The sequence below is a fragment of the Oncorhynchus masou genome, chromosome 5 (assembly GCF_036934945.1).
Source record: "Oncorhynchus masou masou isolate Uvic2021 chromosome 5, UVic_Omas_1.1, whole genome shotgun sequence".
Lineage (NCBI taxonomy): Eukaryota > Metazoa > Chordata > Actinopteri > Salmoniformes > Salmonidae > Oncorhynchus > Oncorhynchus masou.
In genome coordinates this window covers 39,824,109-39,838,546 of record NC_088216.1, presented here as the reverse complement: position 1 = coordinate 39,838,546, position 14,438 = coordinate 39,824,109, and the positions used below count along the sequence as shown (strand labels likewise).

The 14,438-nt window shown below is 41.1% G+C and overlaps 1 protein-coding gene across 1 annotated transcript in view; it reads right to left on the bottom strand.

Annotated features, from left to right (window-relative positions):
- Positions 1-4,257: 4,257 nt before the first annotated feature.
- Positions 4,258-14,438, bottom strand: part of LOC135526743 (N-terminal EF-hand calcium-binding protein 1-like) — a 54,191-nt gene continuing 44,010 nt past the window's right edge. The window contains exons 6-13 of the mRNA XM_064955367.1: positions 12,874-13,010; positions 9,913-10,034; positions 9,512-9,591; positions 8,762-8,815; positions 7,919-8,028; positions 7,172-7,249; positions 6,678-6,769; positions 4,258-4,462 (exon numbers count right to left, since the gene is read on the bottom strand). Coding sequence (XP_064811439.1) covers positions 4,437-4,462; positions 6,678-6,769; positions 7,172-7,249; positions 7,919-8,028; positions 8,762-8,815; positions 9,512-9,591; positions 9,913-10,034; positions 12,874-13,010 — 699 coding nt within the window. The 3' untranslated portion in view covers positions 4,258-4,436. The remainder of the gene's footprint in view (positions 4,463-6,677; positions 6,770-7,171; positions 7,250-7,918; positions 8,029-8,761; positions 8,816-9,511; positions 9,592-9,912; positions 10,035-12,873; positions 13,011-14,438) is intronic.

Genomic DNA, 14,438 nt, shown 5'->3' with positions numbered 1-14,438 from the left:
TGTTAAAAAAATCGAAATACAATTCCATGTACAGATACATAGTTAAGTAGTTAGATTAAACAACTCCTTTGTAAGATAAATGTTTTAAAATTACACATGTGAATTAACACTCCTCAGTCATGGTAGAAAAATCAAACTAGCAGAAATTAACAAGTTAGAAATGATTTAAACACACTTTGAGGTAGGCTACTATTTACTAGTTAACAAAAAATAATATATGTTATAAAATATATTCACCCCACTCAGTATTGTAATCAAAAACTCACCAGAAAACATGTAGTCCTTGGCTCAGACAGTGTAGTAGTGTGGGCTCAATAGCATCTCATTAGTGTGCAAGATCTTGAGAATCAGCTGTACATGTGATGGGAGAGTGCACTGCACATGTGATGGAAGAATGCACTGTGCATGCAGAGGGTTGCAATTCCTTTGAATTGGGGATAGTTTAACCAAAATATGCCACAAGACCTAGAATTGCCTTATGTGTATGTGTATCCCACAAAAAACGTTCAATGTGATAAGCTAACTTCTTTTGATGAATTTAAGCAAAATTCCCCAAAATTCCCGGGCTTAACTTCCCATGGAAAAATTCCGAAAATACCGGAAAGTTTCTGACCCTTTGCAACCCTAGTAACTGGGCTAACATAGTGAACCTTTTAGGTCAATAATATGCTGTTGGCTTTATAATCGTGAGAGAAATTGAAGTAGCTAGCTACTTTTTGTCCCTCATGCTAGCCTTTACAGCCAAATATCACTTCAGAAACGTCAAGATTAGAACATATATATATATACATGTATATATATATTGATATGGCTGGCATTGTGGACCATTTCTCCCCTCTTGCTGCAGCTTTAGCACATCTAGAAATAACAGAGAAAAGCTTGTGAAAAACAGCGTGCTGCGAACATTCTAAAATGTTTTGTCAATAGTACATTTTTGTTTTGTTAAAAATAAATTGTCCTCGTGCACTGTTGCTCCTACGGCACTAATCCGGTTAGCATGCACCTTTGGAGCTCTGCCTAAACATGGCATTTGATTGTTCGGACGTGTTGCGAGGTGTCACTGATTTACACTGGGTTCCGACCCCTCTTTAACTGATTTCTGCCATGGAACTTCCCCAGGCTTCCCTTTTTTGGTTTGCAATGAGGCTACCCTAACCTTAACACTAAACCCCTAACCCTAACCCTAGAACTAAACCTAACCCTTAACCCTAAAGCTAATTCTAACCCTAATTGTAACCCAAACCCTAAACCTAACCATTAAGCCTAAAATAGCCTTTTTTCTTGTGGGGACCGGAAAAATGTCTCCACTTGTCAGATTTTTCCTTTTCACTATCCTTATGAGGACTTCTGGTACACACATACACACATACACTACAAAGGATATGATACAAAGTATATGATGCCACCAAAGGTATGCTCACAGAATTAACAGAACTATGGGACGGTTTCCTGGACACATATTAAACCTTATCCTGGACTAAAACGCATTTTCAATATTCTCCATTGAGTTTGCTTTTTAGTTGAAGACCAGGCTTAATCTGTGTCCCGGAAACGTGTCCCTATTGGTATTGTATTTCTTTGGGCTGGTTTCCCTGACATACAGTGCCTTGCGAAATTATTCGGCCCCCTTGAACTTTGCGACCTTTTGCCACATTTCAGGCTTCAAACATAAAGATATAAAACTGTATTTTTTTGTGAAGAATCAACAACAAGTGGGACACAATCATGAAGTGGAACGACATTTATTGGATATTTCAAACTTTTTTAACAAATCAAAAACTGAAAAATTGGGCGTGCAAAATTATTCAGCCCCTTTACTTTCAGTGCAGCAAACTCTCTCCAGAAGTTCAGTGAGGATCTCTGAATGATCCAATGTTGACCTAAATGACTAATGATGATAAATACAATCCACTTGTGTGTAATCAAGTCTCCGTATAAATGCACCTGCACTGTGATAGTCTCAGAGGTCCGTTAAAAGCGCAGAGAGCATCACGAAGAACAAGGAACACACCAGGCAGGTCCGAGATACTGTTGTGAAGAAGTTTAAAGCCGGATTTGGATACAAAAAGATTTCCCAAGCTTTAAACATCCCAAGGAGCACTGTGCAAGCGATAATATTGAAATGGAAGGAGTATAAGACCACTGCAAATCTACCAAGACCTGGCCGTCCCTCTAAACTTTCAGCTCATACAAGGAGAAGACTGATCAGAGATGCAGCCAAGAGACCCATGATCACTCTGGATGAACTGCAGAGATCTACAGCTGAGGTGGGAGACTCTGTCCATAGGACAACAGTCAGTCGTATATTGCACAAATCTGGCCTTTATGGAAGAGTGGCAAGAAGAAAGCCATTTCTTAAAGATATCCATAAAAACTGTTGTTTAAAGTCAAAACAAAGAAAAACCCTTGAATGAGTAAGTGTGTGCAAACTTTTGACTGGTACATAAGAAAGATGCCGCAAGATGCTGTTTTAAGTGTACCTGTATACCTAAAGTAGAAATTCAAAACAGTCGAGTAGGCTGACTGGCCATTGACTTTTATTAAAATGAATATTGAATTTCTACATGAAAAATATACTTAATTAACAACAAAAGCACAATGACAACACATCCATATACACATGAATATGCCTGATTCTCTTACTATTATTATCTTCCAAATGAAATAAATTCAACTATGGAAAAATTGGGGGAAAATGTATTACTACGATATATCTATGTTGATACATACATTCTTTAAACAGGTAAATTATCTGGGACAAACTCCTTTAAAAAGATGGGCAACGTAACTCAAACAAACATAACCACGAGAAAACTTAACTATAAAAAGATTGCGTCGCAGGGTGGAACATCAATACCTCCCCCACCCAAAGCAGCGGGGTGCAACATCAATACCTCCACCACCCAACAGTAGGAACCATTCAGCATTCAAAACACAACATCACAGTTTGGTTCCTATCTAAGGAAAGACATTCTCTTCAGGCTATGCAGCGAAAATGCAAAGTGACACATTTCAGAGACTCTGTGAAACGTTGGTCTGCACGCATTTTAAACTGCTAGCCCCAGTTGTTCTCTTCAATTATACTGAAGAGTAAGTAAGTTAAATCGAGCAAGTCATTAAAAAGCATGCATCATGTTGCAGTAACTATATAATATCTTCATGCTGTTGAAATGCACTATGACTAAACTAGAGTGTCTTTTGATTCAAGCCATGTGATGAAATCTAGCTTTTAAAAAAATCGCCATTGGCTTTTGCAAATCACTTTCATGTCTGCTGCTTTGGCTTTGCCCCTCTTTTACAAACAAACAGCACATTACGGTAATGACCAGTCTTAGTCGATGGCAGGGGCGCCATTCACCTTGAGCATTGCTGGGGGTGGGAGAATTTTGCATTTTTCAAACACCTGAAACAGCTTTTTGTGCAATCTATAGCCATAATCATTATGCCTAATGTTGTCTGTACCTCCTGAACTGGTGGCTATTTTTTTTAAAGAAACTAAATATGCTTCTCTGCATCACTTCTAAAATCTGGGTAAAAGATTGAAAGGAATCTGAGTCTTATTCAGCACATTTAGTAATTGCATGCTTTTTTAAAGTCTACCAACCTTGCCAGCAGGCATGCCAGTTAAGATAGAGTAGCTAGCTTATCTAACTAACTTGATTGATAGCCTGAAACAGCTCCTTGGTAGCTACCGTAGTTATGAGTTTGGGAGATTGGGAACCTACCTCGGCTAGCTGAAGCCAACTTCTTTACATTTCTAGGTGACTAGTAGTATTAAAGAGAAAAATATGATGTATATAAAGTACCAGTCAAAAGTACCAGTCAAAAGGTTGGACACACATACTCATTCAAGGCTTTTTCTTTATTTGTACTATTTTCTACATTGTAGAATAATAGTGAAGTCATTAAAACTATGAAATAACACAAATGGAATCATGTAGTAACCAAAAAAGTGTTAAACAAATCAAAATATATGTTACATTTTAGTTTCTTGAAAGTAGCCACCCTTTGCCTTGATGACAGCTTTGTACACTCTTGGCATTCTCTCAACCAGATTCATTAGGTAGCCAAGAGCGTGCAAAGCTGTCATCAAGGCAAAGGGAGGCTACTTTGAAGAATCTAAAATCTAAAATATATTTTGATTTGTTTAACACTTTTTTGGTTACTACATGATTCCATATGTGTTATTCATAGTTTTGATGTCTTCACTATAATTCTACAGTGTTGATAATAGTCAAAACAAAGAAAAACCCTTGAATGAGTAAGTGTGTGCAAACTTTTGACTGGTACATAAGAAAGATGCCGCAAGATGCTGTTTTAATGCAGTGTTCTGTGTCCGGTAGCTTTGAACCGAAACACTTGGATGAAATGTTGAATTTCTTGTCTTGAGGTTGTGTTGTGTGTATGTGGGGGCAGGATACATGGTCTGCTGCTAGTTAGTCAGTCATAATCCACCAGGATGCTACAGGAAAAAAGAGAGGTTTCATTTGAGTTGGGGAAAAATGGGTAAATAACAATTAATTTCTAGAAGACCTGGGTTCAAATACTTGCTGGGCTTGATTGAGCTTCCCTGGCACATTGGAACCAAAATAATAATTGCAAAAGTCATTGAAAATAAGAATGTGTTCTTAACCGACTTGCATAGTTAAATAAAGGTTAAATAAAAATAGAAAATTGTGGAACCCGGGTCTGCCCCCATAGGGCAGGGATTATCAACTAGATTCAGCAGCGGGGTGTTATTTCTTGAGGTGATGGTCAGGGGGTTGGAACAATTACAAATGATTTGTAGACCATCTGAAACCATTTGTATTGTATTTTACCCCCTTTTTCTCCCCAATTTCAATCTTGTCTCATCGTTGCAACTCCCTAACGGGCTCGGGATAGAAGGTTGAGTCATGCGTCCTCTGAAACATGATGCCCAACTGCGCTTCTTAACACCCGCCCGCTTAACCCGGAAGCCAGCTGCACCAATGTGTCGGAGAAAACACCGTTCAACTGATAACCGGACTCAGCCTGCAGGTGCCTGGCCCGCTAGAGCGAGATGAGCCAAAAAATTCCCTGTCTTAGGTCAGTTAGGATCACCACTTTATTGTAAGAATGTGAAATGTCAGAATAATAGTAGAGAGAATTATTTTCTTCAGATTTTATTTCTTTCATCACATTCCCAGTGGGTCAGAAGTGTACATACACTCAATTAGCATTTGATAGCATTGCCTTTAAATTGTTTAATTTGGGTCAAACATTTTGGGTAGCCTTCCACAAGCTTCCCACAATAAGTTGGGTGAATTTTGGCCCATTCTTCCACAGAGAAGAATTGCTATAACTGTGTCAGGTGTGTAGACCTCCTTGCTCGCACAAGCCTTTTCAGTTCTGCCCACACATTTTATATAGGATTGAGGTCAAGGCTTTGTTATGGACACTCCAATACCTTGACTTTGTTGTCCTTAAGCCATTTTGCCACAACTTTGGAAGTTTGCTTGGGGTCATTGTCCATTTGGAAGACACATTTGCAACAAAGCTTTAACATCCTGACTGATGTCTTGAGATGTTGCTTCAATGTATCTACAATTTTTCTCCCTCATGATTCCATATATTTTGTGAAGTGCAACAGTCCCTCCCTCTCTTTCCTCCATACTTAACAATGGTCATTATGACCAAACAGTTACTCCTGCAGCAAAGCACCCAAACAACATGATGCTGCCACCACCATTTTTGTTTCATCAGACCAGAGGGCATTTCTCCAAAAAGTACGATCTTTGTCCCCATGTGCAGTTGCAAACCGTAGTCTGGCTTTTTTATGATGGTTTTGGAGCAGTGGTTACTTCCTTGCTGAGCGGCCTTTCAGGTTATGTAGATATAGGACTCATTTTACTCTTTTCTTTTGATTTTCCCATGATGTCAAGAAAGTGGCACTGAGTTTGAAGGTTGGCCTTGAAATACATCCACAGGTACACCTCCAATTGACTGAAATTATGTCAATTAGCCTATCAGAAGCTTCAAAAGCCATGACAACATTTTCTGGAATTTTCCAAGCTGTTTAAAGGCACCGTTAACTTAGTGTATGTAAGCTTCTGACCCACTGGAATTGTGATAGTGAATTATAAGTGAAATAATCTTGTCTGTGAACAATTGTTGGAAAAAATGACTTGTGTCATGCACAAAGTAGATGTCCTAACCGACTTGCCAAAACAATAGTTTGTTGACAAGAAATTTGTGGAGTGGTTGAAAAACGAGTTTTAATGACTCCAACCTCAGTGTATGTAAGCTTCCGACTTCAACTGTAGATCTCTTTATTATGTGTGGGAACACTTTGGAACAGTTTTCTAAAATGAAAATGATTTGTAGCTGATTGGCTGATGTTTTTACAGTCTTATGTCGGTGTGGGGGGTGGGCGGATAAACAAAATCACCCTAATCACCCACATTTGGGGAATCCTGCCAGTTGGGGAACCCTGCCATAGGGAGTATGTCTTGTTCCCAAGACATACTTAAGCTACTGTAATTGCTCAAAGACCAGTGTGAAACGATGTACTTGCCTCAGGACATTTTATTGTGTATGTTTTGGGTCTTTTGAGCAATAATGTAAAAACATTTGCAGGAAAACACAAGTGATACTGTAAATATAGGTAGGTATTGAATCGAACACAAACACACATGGACACACACCCTTGAGTTTACCTGGGAGCAGCATGGTAGACACAAGCTCGGAATCCTCCAATGTATCAATGACACAGTGCTGGAATTTCTTACTGGCATTGGACTGCAGGAAGCTTGGGAATGACAGGAACACAGCAACAAGCAATAGACTTGACATTACAGTAAGACAACCATCCTTATTAACAATATTGAATAGTGGAACGGCTTAGTTAGTAAACAACATTACATAATAAGACTTTGCACTGAAGATATGCACAACAATTTATGAGAAAATCTAAATGTGCATACTATTGAATGCAAAGACATTAAAACGCAAATATTTCAGTATCAGTTTGAGCTATTACTGCAGATGGTACAGATACTGTATATATTGGTGTGTATGAATCAACCCTGAGAAATGGTGTGTATGTGTGTGTCATGACATGACATGACATGAGATGGGCCATCTGCTCATCATCAGTGGAGAGAGCTTCCATCAGCGAGATGAGCAGCCTGCCAGTGTCACACACACACACCTCATCCAGGAGATACGATCCTGCCAAAACTCATACATTATGTAGCACGACTTTCCAGCGAGCTTCTGGATAGACACACTAAGAGAGACAGAGAGAAAGAGAGAGACAGAGACAGAGAGAGAGAGAGAGAGAGAGAGAGAGAGAGAGAGAGAGAGAGAGAGAGAGAGAGAGAAAGAGAGAGAGAGAGAGAGAGAGAGAGAGCGAGAGAGAGAGAGAGAAAGGTCAAAAGAGAAAGAGAGAAAGGACAGAGAGCAAGGGAGTTGAAGTTAGCATCTGGCCCAATCAGTAAATAAGATCTCATTTGCATTAAAGGAGCTCTTACGGCACAAATGCATCATGATGCATAACTGTGGCTGTTTTTTGAAAGTCTTTTAATGGATCAATCAATGTTACCTATGAAAAAGTTTGTCACTAATTCTTAGGAACTTTTGGAAAGTATTATGCATGCCATCGTTGGGATCAAATAGAACAATCCCAATGGCGAGACATTTTCTATCATCTAGGAATAGGCTTTCCTGCCAAGGTGATTTGACCAGGAAAACCTCTTGGCCTTAGTTACATTTTTTTTTCTGGCCAGGTCATGTGAATCAATTGGTGGTGAGTCGCGTACCCTGCATTGCCCTGTGCCAAGCCACTGTGCTTTGGGGTCTAAGTCGGGTAACTGTAATGCACTTTATACTGATGTAAAACAAAAAGAAGAAAAAAAGGGCTTGATAAAATAAGTTTGATTTGTTTGATTTGACTCACTGCAAGTTGTCGCTGTGGTTGGACGTGGCGTCCACATAGCTCTTGAGCAGCTTCTGGAACTCCTCGAGGTCCTCCGTTGCCGTCATCTGCGTCTTCACCAGCAGGATGTTCTGTTGGCACGGCGACCACAAGGAAACGCAACATTTACATACATTTCCATTTTGATCATTTAGCTTAGACTCCTTTACAGAGCAACTTAAGCAACGCAATAACTACAATTAGCTGCAAAAAATGGCAACCTCAAAGCAAGTACGCAAGATTGCATTTTTAGGTGGCTAATTTAGTTGATGCCTTGCTTATGTACATAAGATATAACTTAGGATTTACAGTCAGGGCAGTCAACTAAGGTAGGTAAGACAACCAGATATCAGTTATCTCAAGAAAAAAGGTATTTAAAAAAAGCAGCTATCGGCAAATAAGAAAAGATTAGTGCAAGAAAGACAGGAACAGTAAGGTGCTGTACCCGAGCTCTAGGCAAGACACAGGTTATAGAAGCAGATAGGGGAGTGTTTTTTTTTTCCCTGTGAGGGGAAACTCAATGTGAGAATGATACATCTGAAGGGCTCCTGTGAAAAACTGGAGGTGTTCTGCAGGTGTTACAGTCACCCAGGGGAGGATGCTGATGTGAATTCATTTTGGATTGCGTCATGTGTGCGGCCCGCTTTGTAAAACAAAAACAAATTGACACTGTAAAAAATGGGGTGTATGTGGAGCTTCACGGGTGTACTTTTATTGGATAACTGTGCCGTTAAAGTCCAATGACTGGTCTAAGTTTCCCCTGGGGGTATTAATAAAGTTGTACCGAACTGAATCGAATTTAGAGAAACAACAATCATCACTCACAGATTTGTATGTACTGGCCAGCGTATCTTCTTTCAGGGGTTCCAACTTTGGACCCTGAAAAGACCATTGGAAACCTAGTTATAATGGTCAAACTCACATTGACCAGGACTTGAATAATTCCCAGTTTCAAAAAGCATTTTTTCTTTCAAATACTTTAGCTCTGATTGTATGAGCTTTCCAGACACAATGGAATAGTCCCAAAAGTGTAAACCACACCCATATGGCTCAATCAAACTCAATCTGAAAAGAAAACAAATACTACTTGAACCCAAGTCTGACTACAAAATAATTATCACATGCAGGTATATACTATAATTATACAATACATTGCATCATTGACACACATTCTGACTAGAGTTCATATCCAACCCCTGCCTGTACATTGGCAACCCTCTATTTCTATCCAACCATGAGACAAAGCAATAAGCTATAATATTCCATTTTATTAGCTCACTGCAAAGGGAATGAGAATCTGTGAGGTGACGATTGATATTGCACTACAGTACATGCTGCAGGTTATGAATTGTTCTGATATTGCCGTGTAGATTGACAACCTAGAAAGAGACAGAGAGAGTGAGAGACTGACTGGCGGGCAGACAGATAGACAGATAGGCGATAGAGACAGCATAGGGAGTTAAAGTAAGAGGGAGCGACAAAGGGGAGATAGGAGAAAGGTAGGAGCAGCACGGAGCAATAGAGCAAGACGTAAAGGCGTGGTCAGGATGAGATATACCCAGGACAGTTCGGTACCTGCCACTCCAGCTTGTCCAATAGCTGCCGGAGCCTGTTGATCTGGGAGCACCAGTGGTCATCAATCTCCATGGTCACTCCTAGAGAAACACACGCACACCCACATAGATCCTATTAAATTAGTTCTAAGAGTGATCCTGGTTAACATCATTAATGTAACAGTCTTGCTATCGTCCCTCTCCTTGCCCCAATCTGGGCTCGAACTAGGGCCCCTTGGAACACATCAACTGTCTCCCACTATGCATCTTTACCTATCGCTCCACAAAAGCCACGGCCCTCGCAGAGCAAGGGAAATAACCACAAGGTCTCAGAGCGAGTGACGTCACCGATTGAAATGCCACTAGCTCGCACCGCTAACTAGCTAGCCATTTCCCAGCAGTTAACACTAGCATTGATATTACCTGTCGTGAGGATGCCTGAATAGGGGTGGGTAGGGGAGAGGCACATGTTTTTCTGAAACTTGCGGCCACATCGTCTGCTGTTTCTCTGCGCTGAGGGATGCTCCGCCACCTCCACCGCTCTCCTGAAAACAGACAGAACGAGAAAAGGAAGAGGGATAAAAGTAAAAAAGAAAGGTAACTGTCAGAGAGGTGAGGAAAGGAGCGATGGCGCTGGTCACAATTGACGAAGATAGAGGAGGAATAACATAGAGAGGAGAGGAGGTAGAGAACAATATCAGAAAAGAAGAGAACATTTTGAGAACGATGACAGAAGGCGGTAGCAGCAGTACATTGGCCGAACTAAAACACAACAAAGAAGAGTGGAAGCCATTTTGTGGATAGTTCCAAATAACAAGCCCAACATTGTAATTACCCCCATGGGTAGTGTAGGACATGGTATTGACTGCTCAGTGGTGACACTAACACTTCAAAATCAAAGATGAAGTGTGTGTGTGTGCCCATCTGAGTCTGGTTGAGTCTTTGTGCCTCTGTGTTTGTGTGTGACAGAGTAGATGGATGGAGAGTTGCTGTTTTCTCCAGGTTAAGACTGTTTACCTATCCCCAGGGCTGAGGGAGTATATGACTGGGACAGTTCTCCTGCTGGGCAAGGTAGAAGCCCTAAAGGGCACGCAGCACGTAGGACACTACCGCTGATGAAAAGAAACGAGGACACAGTATCAGGCTGTATTAGGAGTGTGTATATGTGTATGTGTCTCTGTGTGTGTGTGTGTGTGTGTGTGTGTGTGTATCTCCCCTCCATTTATAACCTCTGTTTTTGTCCATCACAGTGACTCCTTCTCGCTCTAACCACCCTCCCACTGTATCTCTCCCCTCTTCTCTCTCTCTTCCTTGTCTCACTACTCCCCCTTTCACTCTCTTTCTGTAACTCATCCCCCCCCAAATCGACTTCATTATGGCCAATAAACAATATGCTGATGCCCAGAGGAGCACCACAGTAGACTCCACAATACTGGGCTACCCAGAGTCTGCTTCCCAAATGGCACCATATTCTCTACTGTACAATGTGCCCTACTTTTGACAGGGGCCCATTGGGCTAAGTTCAAAAGTAGCGCACTACATAGGGAATAAGGTACAAAGGCTCTGCACATTGCCATCTGTCACTGGCTATCTGTGTCAATGTTTAACCATCCCAATAGGAGTGCTCCATGCTGGACAAATGAATAGGTCCACTTAAACAGTAGAGAGGACAGCATGATACAATGATACATTTAATTACCCCAATTATGTGTATTTGACCAGTGTCCTGATGCATTCATGACACAAAAAGAAAGTTGCAGGCTATTCATTACTGCACTATCCACCCATATAATCCACCCAGAAGTACCCATTACACAGCAAATGTTCATGACATGTTTTAGAGAACACCGTTTAAATGAAACCGTCTCACATCAGTTTGCAGGATCTTGTGTATGATAGCTTTTTTTTCTGTAGACTGAAAAGCAGGGGTGTCATTCCCCCCCAACCCCCATTCTTCCTAGTAAGTGGTTAACTCCAAGATGCACCACGGAGAAAAGATATGCTAGGCAGGACGCTAGATACTGTAGCGCATGCAGACAGTATTGCCAATGGAGGAGGAGAGAGAGTGTCGCGTGACACAGTGTTTGATTTGATTTTAGCTGCCGGTGATGGGCAGGAATTATGTTTGTAAATTAATTTCATGTAGCCTATTAATTCCTTCTAGATGAAAAAATAAAACCAAAATGTTTAGTGTTTAGTAGTGAGGTGGTGCTATAGTGTTTAGTAGTGAAGTGGTGCCATAGTGTTTAGTAGTGAGGTGGTGCTATAGTGTTTAGTAGTGGGGTGGTGCTATAGTGTTTAGTAGTGGGGTGGTGACATAGTGTTTAGTAGTGGGGTGGTGCCATAGTGTTTAGTAGTGAGGTGGTGTCATAGTGTTTAGTAGTGAAGTGGTGCCATAGTGTTTAGTAGTGAGGTGGTGCTATAGTGTTTAGTAGTGGGGTGGTGCTATAGTGTTTAGTAGTGGGGTGGTGACATAGTGTTTAGTAGTGGGGTGGTGCCATAGTGTTTAGTAGTGAGGTGGTGCCATAGTGTTTAGTAGTGAGGTGGTGCCATAGTGTTTAGTAGTGAGGTGGTGCTATAGTGTTTAGTAGTGAGGTGTTGCCATAGTGTTTAGTAGTGAGGTGGTGCTATAGTGTTGAGTAGTGAAGTGGTGCCATAGTGTTTAGTAGTGAGGTGGTGCTATAGTGTTTAGTAGTGAAGTGGTGCCATAGTGTTTAGTAGTGAGGTGGTGCTATAGTGTTTAGTAGTGAGGTGGTGCTATAGTGTTTAGTAGTGGGGTGGTGCTATAGTGTTTAGTAGTGAGGTGGTGCTATGGTGTTTAGTAGTGGAGTGGTGCCAGTGTTTAGTAGTGAGGTGGTGCCATAGTGTTTAGTAGTGAGGTGGTGCAACAGTGTTTAGTAGTGAGGTGGTGCAATAGTGTTTAGTAGTGAGGTGGTGCTATAGTGTTTAGTAGTGAGGTGGTGCAATAGTGTTTAGTAGTGAGGTGGTGCTATAGTGTTTATTAGTGGGGTGGTGACATAGTGTTTAGTAGTGAGGTGGTGCTATAGTGTTTAGTAGTGAGGTGGTGCTGTAGTGTTTAGTAGTGGGGTGGTGCCATAGTGTTTAGTAGTGGGGTGGTGCCATAGTGTTTAGTAGTGAGGTGGTGCTATAGTGTTTAGTAGTGGGGTGGTGCTATAGTGTTTAGTACTGAGGTTGTGCTATATTGTTTAGTAGTGAGGTGGTGCTATAGTGTTTAGTAGTGAGGTGGTGCCATAGTGTTTAGTACTGAGGTGCAGCTGGCGTGGTGTTGAGTCGTGAGGTGCCGTTGTGTATCAGAGACTGAGTACTGAGTAATAAGATGGCTACTGCCATAGTGTTTAGGTGTGTTGAGCACTAGCGACTTACGGTGCGGGCCTGCTCTGCTCTTCCACGGCCTCCATGGCACACTGCAGGGACATTTGGAGAGAGAGCAGCTGGCTGGAGGTCTCCCTCAGCATGAAGCGGGTCACAAACTGTCCCAGCACAGAGGAGTCCTGGTACTCCTAACAAAGGAGAGGAGATGGAGGGAAGGTAGATGTGGTTGCGGAGAGAGAGAGAGAAAACGAGAGAGAGAGAGAGAACAGGTTGGCAACCTTTACTCGGAGAGCCCATATCAATTCTAAGAGCTGTTGAGCTCACGACAGCTAAGGCCGTATAGTAACAGCTACCAAAGGTCATTACACGTTTTACTCAAATTAATGTGTACTTTTCACCGCATACATGATTCTTGGCCTTTTTGATTATTGTCCATGGAATGGTTTTCATACAATACCAGCTATTCTAAATGTAACTAGCGGGAGACTGCTAAGAAGAATGTAATTGTAATATGGACCCTGGTCAAAAGTAGTGCACTATATGATGAATAGGGTGCAATTTGGGAGGCAACCCTTGCTACATCCTTTTTGGTTCCAGGTAGAACTCTTTTGGGTTCCATGTAGAACCCTCTGTATAATGGGTTCTACCTGAAACCAGAAGGGTTCTACGTTGAACCAACAAAGGTTCTTCAAAGGGTTCTCCTATGGGGACAGCCGAAGAACCCTTTAAGGTTCTAGATAGCAACTTTCTTTCTAAGTGTACTGTTGATAAATACCAAGGGGGAATTCTAGTCTAGGGCCTTGGTGGTGATATTTGTGACAACTGCTAACAATCGCTAGCAAAGCAAAAACCTTTATGGATTTTCCTTCTGACAACGTATAAGGAAGTGAATGGAAGAATGGGGCTTTAATTGTGACAGGATGCATAATTATGCAGTAACAGCCCCCTCTTTTCTAACAGGGATCGCTGGTTTTTCTCATTCCTTCACTGATGTGCTTCACTGATTCCTGGGCTGGCCAATGTTGAAACCTTTTTAAATGGCTCAGAGATTTTCTCTCTGCTCCCCTCCAATATCATCTATAAGTTTCAGTAGGAAAAAACAAAAAATGTTTAACAAACCATACAACTCTGTACAATGACTACTTTGAACAGTACGTTTACAAAAAAATACCCAGTGTAGATGCAATTTGGCCCGCAGGTGATTTTATCTGCCCAGAGACATATGTGATCGTATATAAATAGAAGCAAGATTTGAAATTATTATGTTTTAAATCAAATATTATAAAGTTTTTGTTCTTCTTGCGGTCACTTTGCCGTCTAGAAATTATTTGTATTTATGTTTGGCCCGGGGGTGAATCTAGTCGATGATCCCTAATATAGACCGTAATATGATGGTAATGAATGCAGATATGCTTGGCTTGACTATTTCAACACCAGTATTGTTGCTGGACTCATCACTTTTACGAGGCACACTGGCTAGAATCCTTTGCACAGATGGAGGCAGTCTATTTTTTATATATATATTTTTTTATCTCAAAGTCAAAACTAGCCCCTAGTCAATGGACTGGAGCAAATACTGTTCATAATACAATACATACAGTTGAATTCGGAAGTTT